The sequence below is a fragment of the Ceratotherium simum genome, chromosome 2 (genome assembly GCF_057802395.1).
Source record: "Ceratotherium simum simum isolate JZ-2026a chromosome 2, ASM5780239v1, whole genome shotgun sequence".
In the NCBI taxonomy this organism is placed as follows: domain Eukaryota; kingdom Metazoa; phylum Chordata; class Mammalia; order Perissodactyla; family Rhinocerotidae; genus Ceratotherium; species Ceratotherium simum.
In genome coordinates this window covers 94,520,754-94,533,659 of record NC_141901.1, presented here as the reverse complement: position 1 = coordinate 94,533,659, position 12,906 = coordinate 94,520,754, and the positions used below count along the sequence as shown (strand labels likewise).

Here is a 12,906-nt window from a genome sequence, read left to right as displayed (position 1 = left end):
ACACTGCACCAGCAACTTGTACCTTTTAGACTTCAGTTTTTAATGAGAATCTCTCTCCCACACACACATACACGCACCCCACACTCGGCTGTCACTCAACCGATTTGTTTTGATTTTGTTTCCATTTGCCAGGCTTAGAGGGGTGGGAATGTGGGAGAAGGGAGAGAGGTGGTTCGGGATTCTTCTTGTACTTTACTCTATGCAGCAAGAATGGTTCATTTTCCTAATAGCTACCAATTTCTCTTTGTTACAGAGGTTCACCAGATAGAGATGGAATGGTAAGTATTTAAATGACCATTTTTAGTAGGTTTGCACTTCAATATATGCTATGTTTAAGTTTCTTAAAGCCCCGTTTCTTTTCTTTCTTTTCTGTAGGGAAAAAAATAGCTTAAATGACTTTTGAGACCTCTCACTGTTGTAATTTTCTGTAGTAATTGCATGGGACATAAATGCAGTCTTGGTAAAATTCAACTTATTTATTGCATTCACCTAAAACCCTGCCCCCGAGTAAGCGAGCAAACCAGTCATCAATATGGTGGGTCCAAAGCCAGACAGTTCCTGCAGGGGCTGCTACCATCAACTGTTATTTCATTTCCAATTTAATGATATAAAAGCTCATTATGCGAGAATGTTTTCTCCAACAGAGGCCACAAAGTCATAATGGAGCTGAGATCCAATAAAAACAAAAGAAGCCCTTCCCCTTGCGTAGCTGAGCTGCAGATAGATTTTCTCTATTAAATTCACAAGTAGGGAATGGTCTTGAAACCACTTATGCCTGAATTTACAGCCTGAAGGAGGGAAATGTGTCCACTGGGTTTAGATTTAACAGTAACTCTGACTCCTTGCTGGCCGCCAGATTTCTTGCTTTTTCAGGAAGTCTGTGGTGCACGGGCCTGGATTTAGCCGAGTTGGGCTTATGGGGTCTGCACCAACTTCTAAAACGACTTCCTTCAAATCTAAATCAGATGTCTATTCAGAAGGTTCAAAAGAACAGCTGTTACTGAAAAAAAAAAAAATGGACTCTCATTAGGCTCATTAGGCTGGAATGGGAACTAAAATAAATCTGGTGGTTAAAAATATTTTTTTAAAATTCGTCCGTTACAATATTATACCAAAATCGGGGTGTTAATTGCAGCTATAGTAGGAGTTTTTGTCCCACACTTGACTCGAGGTTCTTAGCTTTGGGGTGCCTTTTGCATTCATGTAGTTCTCGCCATGAAATGTTAAGAAAATAGACTGAAATTGGTCAGACATTGGGTAACACTATAATCAAGGCTCTATTCAGCAGGGGAAAAAAAAGACCCAGAAGACTCAGCTTCTCCTCACCTCTTGCTTCTGGCTCAGAGCCCTCTCGTTAACTCTGTCTCAGGTACTCTCTGCTTCCGTGTCTTCTCTCTGCTTCTGTCTCTGTCCCCTCCCTGGGTTCTCTCGTCCCCTCCATTCTGAGTTTTGCAAGGCTCTGTTAGCTGTTCTCTGCTTTGTCTCCCTGCTGCTCCCAGGCTGGATTGCTATTTCTTGCTTCTCTCTCTCTGCCTCCCTCAGTCTTGTCCTTTGTTCTTTCTCTAAAGCTCCCCTCTCCCCCAGTTCGTTGTCTCAGAGGCCCCGTTGCTGCCTCAGTGTTCTCTGCTCTTCTAGGGACCACCAGTTAAAATCTCTGGTGGAATATGCACCCGGCGCCTGGTACAGCAGACGGCATGTAGCAGGCAGCTATGAGTATGTGCTGCATTAATGAGCCCAGCTGCGATTCCGCGGACAAGTCCACCCTGGGGCGGGACTTCACACCTGAGTTCCCCCAGTCCTCCTTTACCGCCTCCGTGCCCAGTCATGGAAAGCTATTAATGAGCAGTTGTGCCCTCTTTGCCACTTAATTGGAAATGCCATAAATATCATTGGTCATGATTACTAGGAAAGAGGAATTATTTAATTTTGGTTTCTCAGGAAATAATGCAGACCTGTTTGAAAAAGTCTACAATCAAAATAGATGCATTTCCTCAGAAACAAGGTGTACAGCTTCTTAGGTAATTGGAAATTATTAGCCAGCTGCTAGCTTTACCATTTGGAAATGTTCCCCAGGTTTACCCCGCTTACCTTGGCCACCAAGTTTTGAGAACTCCTCATCATCCCCGTGCTACAGGCATCCAGTTTCTATTTGCATTTTGTCGTGGGAGATCTGACCCCGATTTTCTTTCAAACTCAGACTGATTTCTTTAAGACCTTGTGTCTGTGGACCCAGTCCGTGTTTCTGTGGCTGATGTAGCTTCCAAATTATTGCCTTTGGCATGTCTGAAGTTGACATTTATGGTGTCACTAATGTGGTTCCACAAACTACAGGTGGTGGTGCACCCACTTAATGCTTGTAGACGACCTTGTCGGCACAGAGGCTACACGATAGGTTTAATGTACTGATGCTTATTTAATTTCAGTTTCCCAAGATCCAGTGAAGCCCATCTTTGATGACAATGTTTTTGAGGGATAGTCTACTGAGACTTCGTGGCAGGGCTGCATGAGTGAAGGTGGGCTTGCCTTGCTCCCCACTGGCTGAATGCACCCATCCCTGGCAGAGCTGTCTGTCGTGATGTCCAAGACTTCAGGCAGCTGTGTGTGATGTTGCATCCTAACCCAGAGACAAAGCACTTTGTGCAGGATACACTCTAACTTTTTCCTTAACAGTTCAGATTTCCTTCCACACATAGACTGGGAGCATTGGGGGTACAGCCATTGCTGTGAGGCGATCTCTGCTCATCCTGAACACGTGTGCTGGAAAGGGCCCAGCTTTGGAGCTGTCAGCTGTATGTGCTGTATGTACGGATGACCCTCAGGAAGGCTTTGATCTAGGGGAAAATACGATGGAGCTAGACTTTCTGTACTTAGAAATACAACCATTTTTATTCAGTCTCTTCTGGTGTGTCATGGTATCTGTTCTCTACCTGTAAATTAAGTGCTGGCTGAATGAGGACTAGACCCATATAATTCCTAGTGTCTGAGGGATGTGTCTTCCTCCTTCTCCCTTCTTCTCCTGGCCTAGCCATGCTGGCCTGCTGAATAGAGCCTCATTATGGGCCCCAAAGTCCACTCTTTGCTTAAGGAACCCTGCCGAGATTGGTAGGCCCTACAATTTGGCCTAGAAATTGTTTCTTCTATGGTATGTTTGCTGACTCCGTGTGATTCTTTATATGTGTCTTGAAGAACAAACAGATCCTTTAACAACTTTTTTCTACATGAAAACAATCAATTCCAGCAGCCCAGCCCACATGAACCACCCTACCATAACAAAGCAGAGTGTGCGCGTGAAGGAGGAAAAAAAGTTTCGGTAAGGAAACAGATTTTAGTTTAAAATTTCCAAGGGGTTGTAGAAACAGTGAGTAAAATCTCAATTTGAAATTTGGAAAAAACAGTAGCATTTATTTATTTTGTTTAAGAAGACTCTTTCCTAGATATTTCTGAATTACTTTTTGAATACCTGGGGCCAATTTCAAAATCAACCGTATAGACTACTTTGACATCCAAACATACTTTAAAGAGTAGTCAGGCAGAAAAGATGTGCATTTCCTTTATCTTAGACAAAGGACAGGGATTCAGATTTTAAAAAGAGTCTGTTATCTGTAAGAAAGGCTTGGATATAATATAAAATGTCACCACACAAATTGAATAGTCATTAGTTAAGATAAGCACTATCTCGGTAACATCTGGAATCTGGCAGGACCTTGGCCTGTGGGAACCAATGTACTTGACCACATGATGTCAAGTTAGGGAGGCTGATCCCAGCCCAGACTATGCAACAACTATAGCTGTGTTGTCAAATATGGCAGCCGCATGTGGCTATTTAAAATTCAGTTCGTCAGTCACACTTGCCACATTTCAAGTATGCCATAGCTACTTGTGACTAGTGGCTACCATATTGGACAGCAACATATAGAACATTTCCATCTTTACAGACAGTTCTATTGGACAGTGCTGTTCCATAGGATTATTTACAAAGTGAGTCAAGTCTACCTCGGTGACAAAAAGATAATATTTAGGTGGTACCTCATGTGTCTTTAATACTTCTCACCCAAGGAACACTACGTGGCCATGAACTGACCTTGGAAAAGAGGAGTATTCACAGTGGAAATTCAGAACTTTAATAAATGTGTAATTGAACACAATTGTTACTACATTTATTGATTTAGCCCGTCATATTATCTGAGAGCAGATAATAAGCCTGAAATAAAGCCAAAGTAAAATACCTATTAAAACATGATTAATGTTGCCGGGAGCCTCAGTTATCTTTAAATAAGAGTCATATGTTCAAGTTATAAAAGTTACTTAGTCAAGTTAAAAAAAGAATTTTTAAAAAGAAAGAAGTAAAAGAATACATAACTCCAACTCCAGGAGAAAAATCACTGTTTATGTGTTGGTGACTAGCCAATATTGCTTTTACTGTTAAGCCTCATTTTTAAATAATATTTCCCCACTTAACTTATATTCTTCCTTGCTTCTTCGATGTTTTCCAATTGAAAATCTGTAGAGCCATTGCCTTCACTATTACCACCATGAGCTGCACCTTGCTTAAGCAGTTAAACCGGGAGAATCATTTTTTCCTTGGGGTTTGACCAGAAGAACTTTAGCCAGGCCCTGGCCTAGCTTTAACTTGATAATTTCCACTTGTAAAACCACATATATTTATAAGAATTCACTGGCACAAAGGACGCCAAATTGCCAGTTCATCTAATAAAGCCGTGCGTGTGTATGTGGGTTGAATATCTACCCAGAAGAATGTATTGTTATGAGTTGTTGTTTGTGTTTAGTATTTGTGTTTAAAATTTTCTTAGTTTAAAAGAAAAAATTGTTTCTAGGTTTTGCTTTCTCTTCATCTCAAGCTTCCACTGGTTTTCATGGAAACTGGGAAAGTTTCACTCAGCCCAGATCTAGAAAATTCAGAAACTTTTTTATCCATAATGTTGGATATATGTTGTCAGGAAGGAAACACACACACATATTCGTTCAGTGGAACACATAAGTTATCTTGATTGTGAAGGGCTTTGGTTATGGAGATGAGATTATCCTGGAAGCAAACTGTAAAACTTTGAAAATTAATTTGCCTAATCTCTTTGGTTTTTAGGTAACGATCCTTGTATTGAAGAATTGTTTATGAACTAAATAGTATATTAATAGTGATAGTGTACTGATCACAAAATTCATGAGTTTAGTTCTTTGGAATCAACTTAGTTCATTTGATTTCCCATTATTATAAGTTAAATATGTATATTGAATTTATTTTATATACTTTCTAAGAAGGATTTGGAGAATTTTGCAAAGAAGACACACGCAAACAGAGTGGTAAAGTAGGAATTAAACAAGAAAGCAAATATGACAAAAAGAAAATAGGAACCATGCCCATTCCCCTGGGAGAGATTTTTTATTACTAGATGGTACGTTATTTAATGGGCCATGTCCTCAACTTCATAGCTTATATAGGTGCAGTGTTGACGTGGCAGATTTTTAAAAGTAGAAAGAATATCACAGAAGCATTAATTCAATGAAGGCAATTCTGTGAGAAGGTTAAAATGATGTGGTCTGACAAAGTGTATAATCTTTGTCAGGAGCAGAACAAAGAGGAGGAGGGGCACGGGGCCTGTTCCTGGGTGCTGGTCTGTGGAGGCATGGCAGAGTTCTTGTACTCATAAATTCAGTGCAGTGGCAGTGTATAGGAAGAGGGAGGGCATGAACACTTTATCTGTTCCTCAAGCACTGTTCACCCTAACTAAGCTACTGCTAGTTCTTAGAATGCCCAGTTAACATTCAGTAAGTATTAATCAACACTAATGGTTACTAGGATACCTCTAATTTGGTTTTCTAGTGATATACATACACAGAAAGCTTACTCCTCTTACCTGTTTGTCAAATTAGGTGTTAGCTGTCCACATTGTTGTTCAAGTGGCCTTTATTTGTGGTGTAAAATTAGAGGTCCTGTCCTCAAGCCTCATGCTTCACCATTTGATGTGTGTTGTTCGGAGATCGGCTAGTGCTCAGTGACATACATCGCTCTGTGTGCTACGTACAGGAATGTTGTTGAATGGACTCTCCATGACCCACCTGATTTGTGTTTTTGTCCTTTGCTCACAAAAAGTAGAGAATCCTAGCAATTTCTGTTTGGATGATGCCACATCATTGCTCAAGTGCTAGTGGCCATATATCATGATGGTACTGGGGACCAAAGAGAAGTTTACAACAATCCAGAGAGAGTAATGCTGATATCCAGTCATCTTGCAGTGATGTGGGCTCATAAAGGCATAGGACGCACGGATGACAGAAATCCTCGTTAATCCTCGAATTCTATTTTAATAATTTGTTAAGAAAAGCCACTTGAAAAGAATATCAATACTATTTGTAATGCGTAGGAGCTGAGTTAACTAATATGAAGCTGATTTCCTTTATATTCTATCAGGAGGGAGTTAGGAAAGTTGAGTCAGTGTTAGAAAAGCTACGAGAAGATTACATAGAGACTGGTATGAAGACTTTGGATATGTTGGAACTACTTGTATGTGAGAGCAATGCAGAAGTTAAAATGTTTCCGTTTAAATACATATGTCTATATATAGTTACATGCCCTGAAGTTATAGAGGATTAAATTATAATGTAGATGCTTCTAATTCTTCAGTACTTGAATAAAATTTGAATCACTACTTGTTAATATCCCTGTGCTTAGGGATCCTACAGTCTTTTGTGAAATTAGTACGTAAGCTCTGGTATGCAGCGTGACGGCAGCTCAATTTACCACCCAGTTACACCAGTGTGGTTGCTTAATAGGCTGCTCTAATTTGTCTTTCCAGTGCTGGATTTTGATAGCTCTTGCTAAATACAGATAAGAGTGAAGCATTCTTTGTTCCTTTTTTTTCATTCAAATATTTCTCTTCTAAATGTATTTTCGAATTTATTACAGAAGAAAAGCAATGGGGCACCAAATGGATTTTATGCAGAAATTGATTGGGAAAGATACGTGAGTATCACAAGATTGTTTTTCTTTACTAAGTATTTCACAACTTGAAAACGAGTTGAGGCATTCTAATATTTATAATAGGACACAGAAATAAGTGAAACACTTTCCATCTCATTAGGAAGTGCCTGGCACAATTAGGGTGGCACAGGGATTAAGCACGAGAGACTCTTAGACCTGGGTTCAAGACCTGGCCCCTCCATGCATCAGTTGGGTGTGGCTTTGGGAGAGCTATTTGCTGACCAGCAGATGTGAAGTCTTTACAGCATTGTTTTGAGGATTCAATGAGCTAATTATTTGCAGAATATTTCAGTAGCTTGCGTAGCCTGTAATATGTGTTCAAAAAAGGCTTTTTCTACTATTAACTCCAGATGTTTCAGTCTTGGTTCTCTTTCTAATCAGCTTTAAGAATCCAAGGCAAGTCAATTAACCTCTGGGCCTTGGTTTCATAATATCTTAGTCTGTTTGGGTTGCTATAACAAGAGTACCATAAACTGAGTGGCTTATAATCAACAAACATTTATTTCTACGAGTTCCGTAGGCTTGGAAGTCCACGATCATGGTGCCAGCACGTTTGGTGTCCGGTGTGTGTCTGGTTGAGGGCCCACTTTCTGGTTTGTAGATTGCACCTTCTAGCTGTAACCTCACTGGGGTCTCACTAATCCCAATATGAGGGCTCTTCCCTTACAACCTAATGACTTCCCAACAGCCCCACCTCCTAACACCATCACCTTGGGGTGAGGATTTCAACATACGAATTTTGGGGGAACACAAACGTTCAGACCGTGGCACATAATTATTACAGCCTCATGGTACAGATTTTTCCCAGGTCAAGTGACAATCCCTTGTTGCTTCTCGAGGAGTGAGGATGAATCCCAGTTGAGACCTAAACTCTCCTCATAATTCCCCCAGAAACTGATTGGCATCATGAACACACACAGGACCGCCACAATCACTCTTGGATCTCTAATCATATAAGACATGTAGACCATGTTCACATCAAAGGTCATTTCTACTGCCCAAATCCACAGTCCCTGCACGATGCTTTCACACGTGTCCTGTTGATGACTGACCACCTTGACCTAACCTCCCCTTCCATAAAAGTTAAGCTTGACGTTAAAGTGTTTTTGTTTATAACAAAGCATATTTGTTTATAAGAAGAATTTTATTTTGATAATAGATAATACTACCATTTATTGAATATTCACTATTTGTCAGTCATAATATTAAATGCTATGGACTCCTTGCTGCCTTAAGAAGCAAATACTACGTCATCTGCATTTTAGAGAAAGGAAAACTGAAGGTTAATTCTTCATGCTTCCCACCCCTACACCCTAAAACATGTTTCTCTGCCAATCTCATTGCCTGGTCCTCTCACATCTGTTTCCCAGGACTCAGATCTTGATCTCTTTCACAGTTCAATTCTCTGAAATCTGTGACAGCCCCCATGTTACCCTAAATACAAACTGTTCACAAATAATGTTGTAAGGGAAGCTACTAGATATTAAGAAAGGGTGAGTTCTTTTCCCAAAATTAATTCTTTTTTACCTAGAAAGACTTTTGTTATATTTTGTAGGATTCCTTAGTACACAAGAATGGGATACTCTAAACAAACAAGAAGGATGATAATTAAAATACCAAATTTCTTATCAAGTACTACACCCTACCCCCCATCTAGCACACAACCCTAAACTCTGGTGCTCTCCTGGTCAACACTTGGGTGCTTAAATGAAGCATAACTACCCTCAAATTTGTTTAGTCTTAGAAACTAATCAGGACACATAGGAGTTGCTGCTGTAATTATACATTAGACACCATTTTCTCTAAGCAGTAAGAAGGATTTTATTCTTCATAGATTATATCATCACTCTTTTGGGAGGGAAGGAGAAAGAGGAGGGCAGGCCTCAGGGAGGATGTGACCTTTAAGCAAAGCCCTAAACTATAAGTGGGAGTTGACTGGCTTAACATTTGAGGGAAGAGAATTCCAGGCAGAGAGAATGGCATTTATGAGGGCCCTGAAATGGGAAAAAGCTGTTGTATCCAAATCATAAAAGTTAACAACGGGAAGGAGGCCACAGGGCTAAGGGGGATCGGGGAAGAGAATCTCAGGCCTGAGACTAGAGAGGGCCAGCAGCCAAGTCACGCAGGGCCCTGTGGGCTGCACAGAGGCACTGGGCTTTTATTCTAAATGCAGTGAGAAGCCAGGGTTTTTAGCATGGAAGTGACCTCAAGAGACTTGTATTTTTAAAAAAAGTAACTTTGAGTGCTGAAGGCCGTGAGGGAGACCACAATAAATGGTGACTTTTCCGTGTCCCCCTTCTCTCTCCATGATCGCGGCACTTTTATTGCTTCAGTGACTCAAAAACCTCTCTCTCCAGCCCTGTCCTCTTCACCTCCAGGCCTATAACCTTGACTTCAAGAGGGCCAGCCCTTGAACTCTTCACCTTCCTCCCCTCTGAGGCATACGGGATAGTCTCAAAATTCCTGAGGTCAAGGCTCAGGTCTGTCATGTGCTGAGTGTGTTTCCTTGAGAAATGACATCTGATTTCTTTTAGTTTCCTCCTTGGTGGATGGGATAATTCTTTCCACATAAGATTGTTATGAAGGTTCAGTGAAATGGATTGTGGGTCACAATACTTACCATATAATAGGAACTCAAATATGATAATACTAATCCCCAAAATGCAAACTGTCTTTTTCCTAAAAATGTTGGTTGCCTGCTGTTACAATTAGTTCAGACAGGAGTACTCCCAGGATTTGAAGGTAGAAATCTTGGAGTCTTCTTGAACCTTCCTGCTCCTTTTCTCCTATGACTGATCTGTTACCAAGAATGAACAATTTGTCCTTCCACTCGTCCTTGATTCATTCCTTCCCAGCTCCAACAACTTGGTCCTTATTCTTAGCACATCTTACCTGAATTGATGCAAATATTTTGAATGAGTTTTCTTTTCTCCAGTTTCTCCTGCCCCCAATCTGTCCTGAAGCACACTTCCAAAACACCTTCTTTTCTCCAGTTTCTCCTGCCCCCAATCTGTCCTGAAGCACACTTCCAAAACACCTTAAGATTCTGCTTTCAGCATGTGCTGCCCGTGTTGAGAAGCTGCAGGAGCTCAATCAAGCACAAACTCTTCCCTCAGCGCGTTGGCACCCGTGGTCTTGTTTCCCATGGTCTCCCGCCATCCAGCTTCCTTTCCAGTCATGTCATCTTTGTGGTCGCTTCTCCCTTTGCACGTCTGAATCATGCTGTGCGTTCCTGCCTTGGTCTCAGTACAGGCTCTTTCCCTCCACCGGTTCCCCTCCGTCCTCCCCAGCTGTCCTGAAAGGCGCAAGCAACCCCTCACCCCCATTCTTTCAAACCTCACTAATTTCCTCTTCCTTCACACTCCAATCACTGATGTTTTTTGTTCTGTATGCTTTTTTTTCTTACAAAAATACATTTCAATTTTCCTGAGGACAAACAGTTTGCGTTTTGTATCCCCCTATGTTTCTCAGCAAAGTCCTTGGCTGATAGGAAATGTGTGATAAATTCTCTTTGAATGTTTTCTTTCATTGACAATTGATTCCTAGGTTATTTTCCTAATAGGAAGACTCTCCAAGTATCCTTAAGTAAATACCTAAACATACACTGCTTAGCCTTCATTTCTAAAAGTTAAAATCCTAGCCTCCTAAAATAAGAGACATGTCTATATCAGTAAGTAGAAAGAAAATTAATAACTCTTTGATCATTGTCAGGATGATAATTGCTTAATGTGCACTTGCATTTTATAGAACTCACCTGAGCTGGATGAAGAAGGCTACAGCATCAGACCCGAGGAACCTGGCTATATCCTTTCTTTATTTTTTAAATTTTTATTTTCTCTCAGAAAACAGTATGATCAATTCAGGTTTCAAAAAGGTGCTGAAATTACCCATGCTTCCCAAGTCCTTTTGTCCTTAATGTTAGAGATGAGTAAACAGCACAGAGAACAGCCTGATCACTAACAAGCAGGCATTTTGCTTTGATCTATTCATAGAAATGAGAGAGAAGAAAGAGAGAAATGTGCGGAAAAACAACCATGCAAATTGTGGGGACTGAGTTGTCTGATATGTCAGTGTCATTTATAGTGGCTGGAAAACAGCTCTGACTTATCCTTTCCCACAAATCATCTCTGGGCAGAGCGTGTCACACTCGGAAGCACTTAAAACTCATCCCAAATCATCCCTAGAGTGGCCTTCCTCTCTACGTAGACGAGTAAGCTCATGCAGGCTGGTCAGGATGGGTGCTGAGCATGACACGCCAACTGGCCACTGCAGCAAAAATGTAGACCTTATAACCATTGCTCCTTGAAACTCACCACCCTTAATCACGTTCTGAGGAAACACACGTACATTCTAACCCTCTCCTGCTTTACTTTTTTTATTTTTGTTGGGTTTTGCTTTGATGTTCTGCCATCGAAGGATACTTTTGCTGCCTCTCTGTTCAATCACTCATCATTGCCTCCCAGTAGAAAAAAGAGTTATGTATCTTTAACTGTGTTCTACCTACCAAAGGAAAGCACTTTTATTCTTCGAGCGAATCAGAAGAGGAAGAAGAATCACACAAGAAATTTAATATCAAGATTAAGCCATTGCAGTCTAAAGACATTCTTAAGAATGCTGCCACTGTAGATGAGCTGAAGGCGTCGATAGGCAACATTGCACTTTCCCCGTCACCAGTGGTGAGTGGTTTTTTTATATGAAGCTTTGGCGAGGCTGGACAGAGAGCTGTGCTCTGCCCCTAGGCAGTAAGTAGATCAGAAACTCCTTACACTGAAGGCTGCACATGGTCACCGTTTACCCACTCCATAAACCCTACACAGCCCATGCCAGCTTTAGAAAGTCGTGCTCATTTTATACTGCGGTTCTTGTGCTTTGCAAAATGGTGAAAATGCTTGGGACCACATTTCTTTTTGACTTACTTTCCTGCAAGCATTTTAAAAGAAGAAAAAACATAACAAAAAGATTATCCGGACTTACTTCTGAAGCAATTAAAAACAACATGAAGTTTACATATTTACTAATAGTGATTTTTAAAAACATATCTTAAGTGTCCTTTTTAATGATATAACACATAGAAACTCATGGGAAGAAAACCAAAGAAAATGCTTTTCTTAAAAAAAAAAAAAACGCTTTTCATTGCTATACTCCAAAAAGAAATATTTGTCTAATATCATAGATCATAGTCTAAAAAGATATTAAGCCTCATAATCTTAATTATATTTTATTATCAAGTTATCGTAAATACTCTGATCTTCAGGCACCTAAAATACAGATATGCCTGATTTATATTATTCAAATTGGTATTTTTCTACAATTTGCTCTTCCTTCCCCCAGTTCCCATCTACTAAATTTCTTCAGTTGCTGAATTCTGAGTTCCAGCATTTACAGTATTTTCTCCCCGTGGTGTTTGATAAATGCTACAATTTTGTTTTCTAAAAATAGCTGCACAGAGCAGATGAAGGCTCGCAAACTAACAGCTAATAAGTATGTTCTTGGCGTCTTCTTCAGAGAGATGTGACCTCCCCACAGCATTCCCCATGAATGAGCTAGTTAATAAATGCTGAACCATTTTTGAGATGCTTCTGGAAATATTTCAGCTAACCCCTCTAAAGGAGTTGTAATCATCTATCCTTCGAGAATAAATGTTTGCTGGTCTGGGATGAATAGAATCTATAATGACGACTTCTTGAGTGCTTAGTGCTTATAATGGCCTTTATCACTACTGTTAGTGACAAATAAAATGATTGCTAAGTAATCAACCACAGCAAATGGTATTTCAGGTAATTTTTAATCATATACTCACTTGCCATCTTAAGATGTCTTCCTGAAAAGGGAAGCATGAAATACGTTAGTTTTGCTTCCCTTCCGCAGAGGGAGGTACAGATTTTGGACTCACATATTGGTCTGTAATA

The 12,906-nt window shown here is 40.3% G+C and overlaps 1 protein-coding gene across 1 annotated transcript in view; it reads left to right on the top strand.

The window, feature by feature from the left end:
• SGIP1 (SH3GL interacting endocytic adaptor 1) overlaps window positions 1-12,906 on the top strand; it is a 199,492-nt gene that overhangs the window by 87,034 nt on the left and 99,552 nt on the right. The window contains exons 3-6 of the mRNA XM_087449314.1: window positions 254-278; window positions 6,923-6,979; window positions 10,745-10,799; window positions 11,498-11,673. Of these exons, the coding sequence (XP_087305440.1) occupies window positions 254-278; window positions 6,923-6,979; window positions 10,745-10,799; window positions 11,498-11,673 (313 nt within the window). The remainder of the gene's footprint in view (window positions 1-253; window positions 279-6,922; window positions 6,980-10,744; window positions 10,800-11,497; window positions 11,674-12,906) is intronic.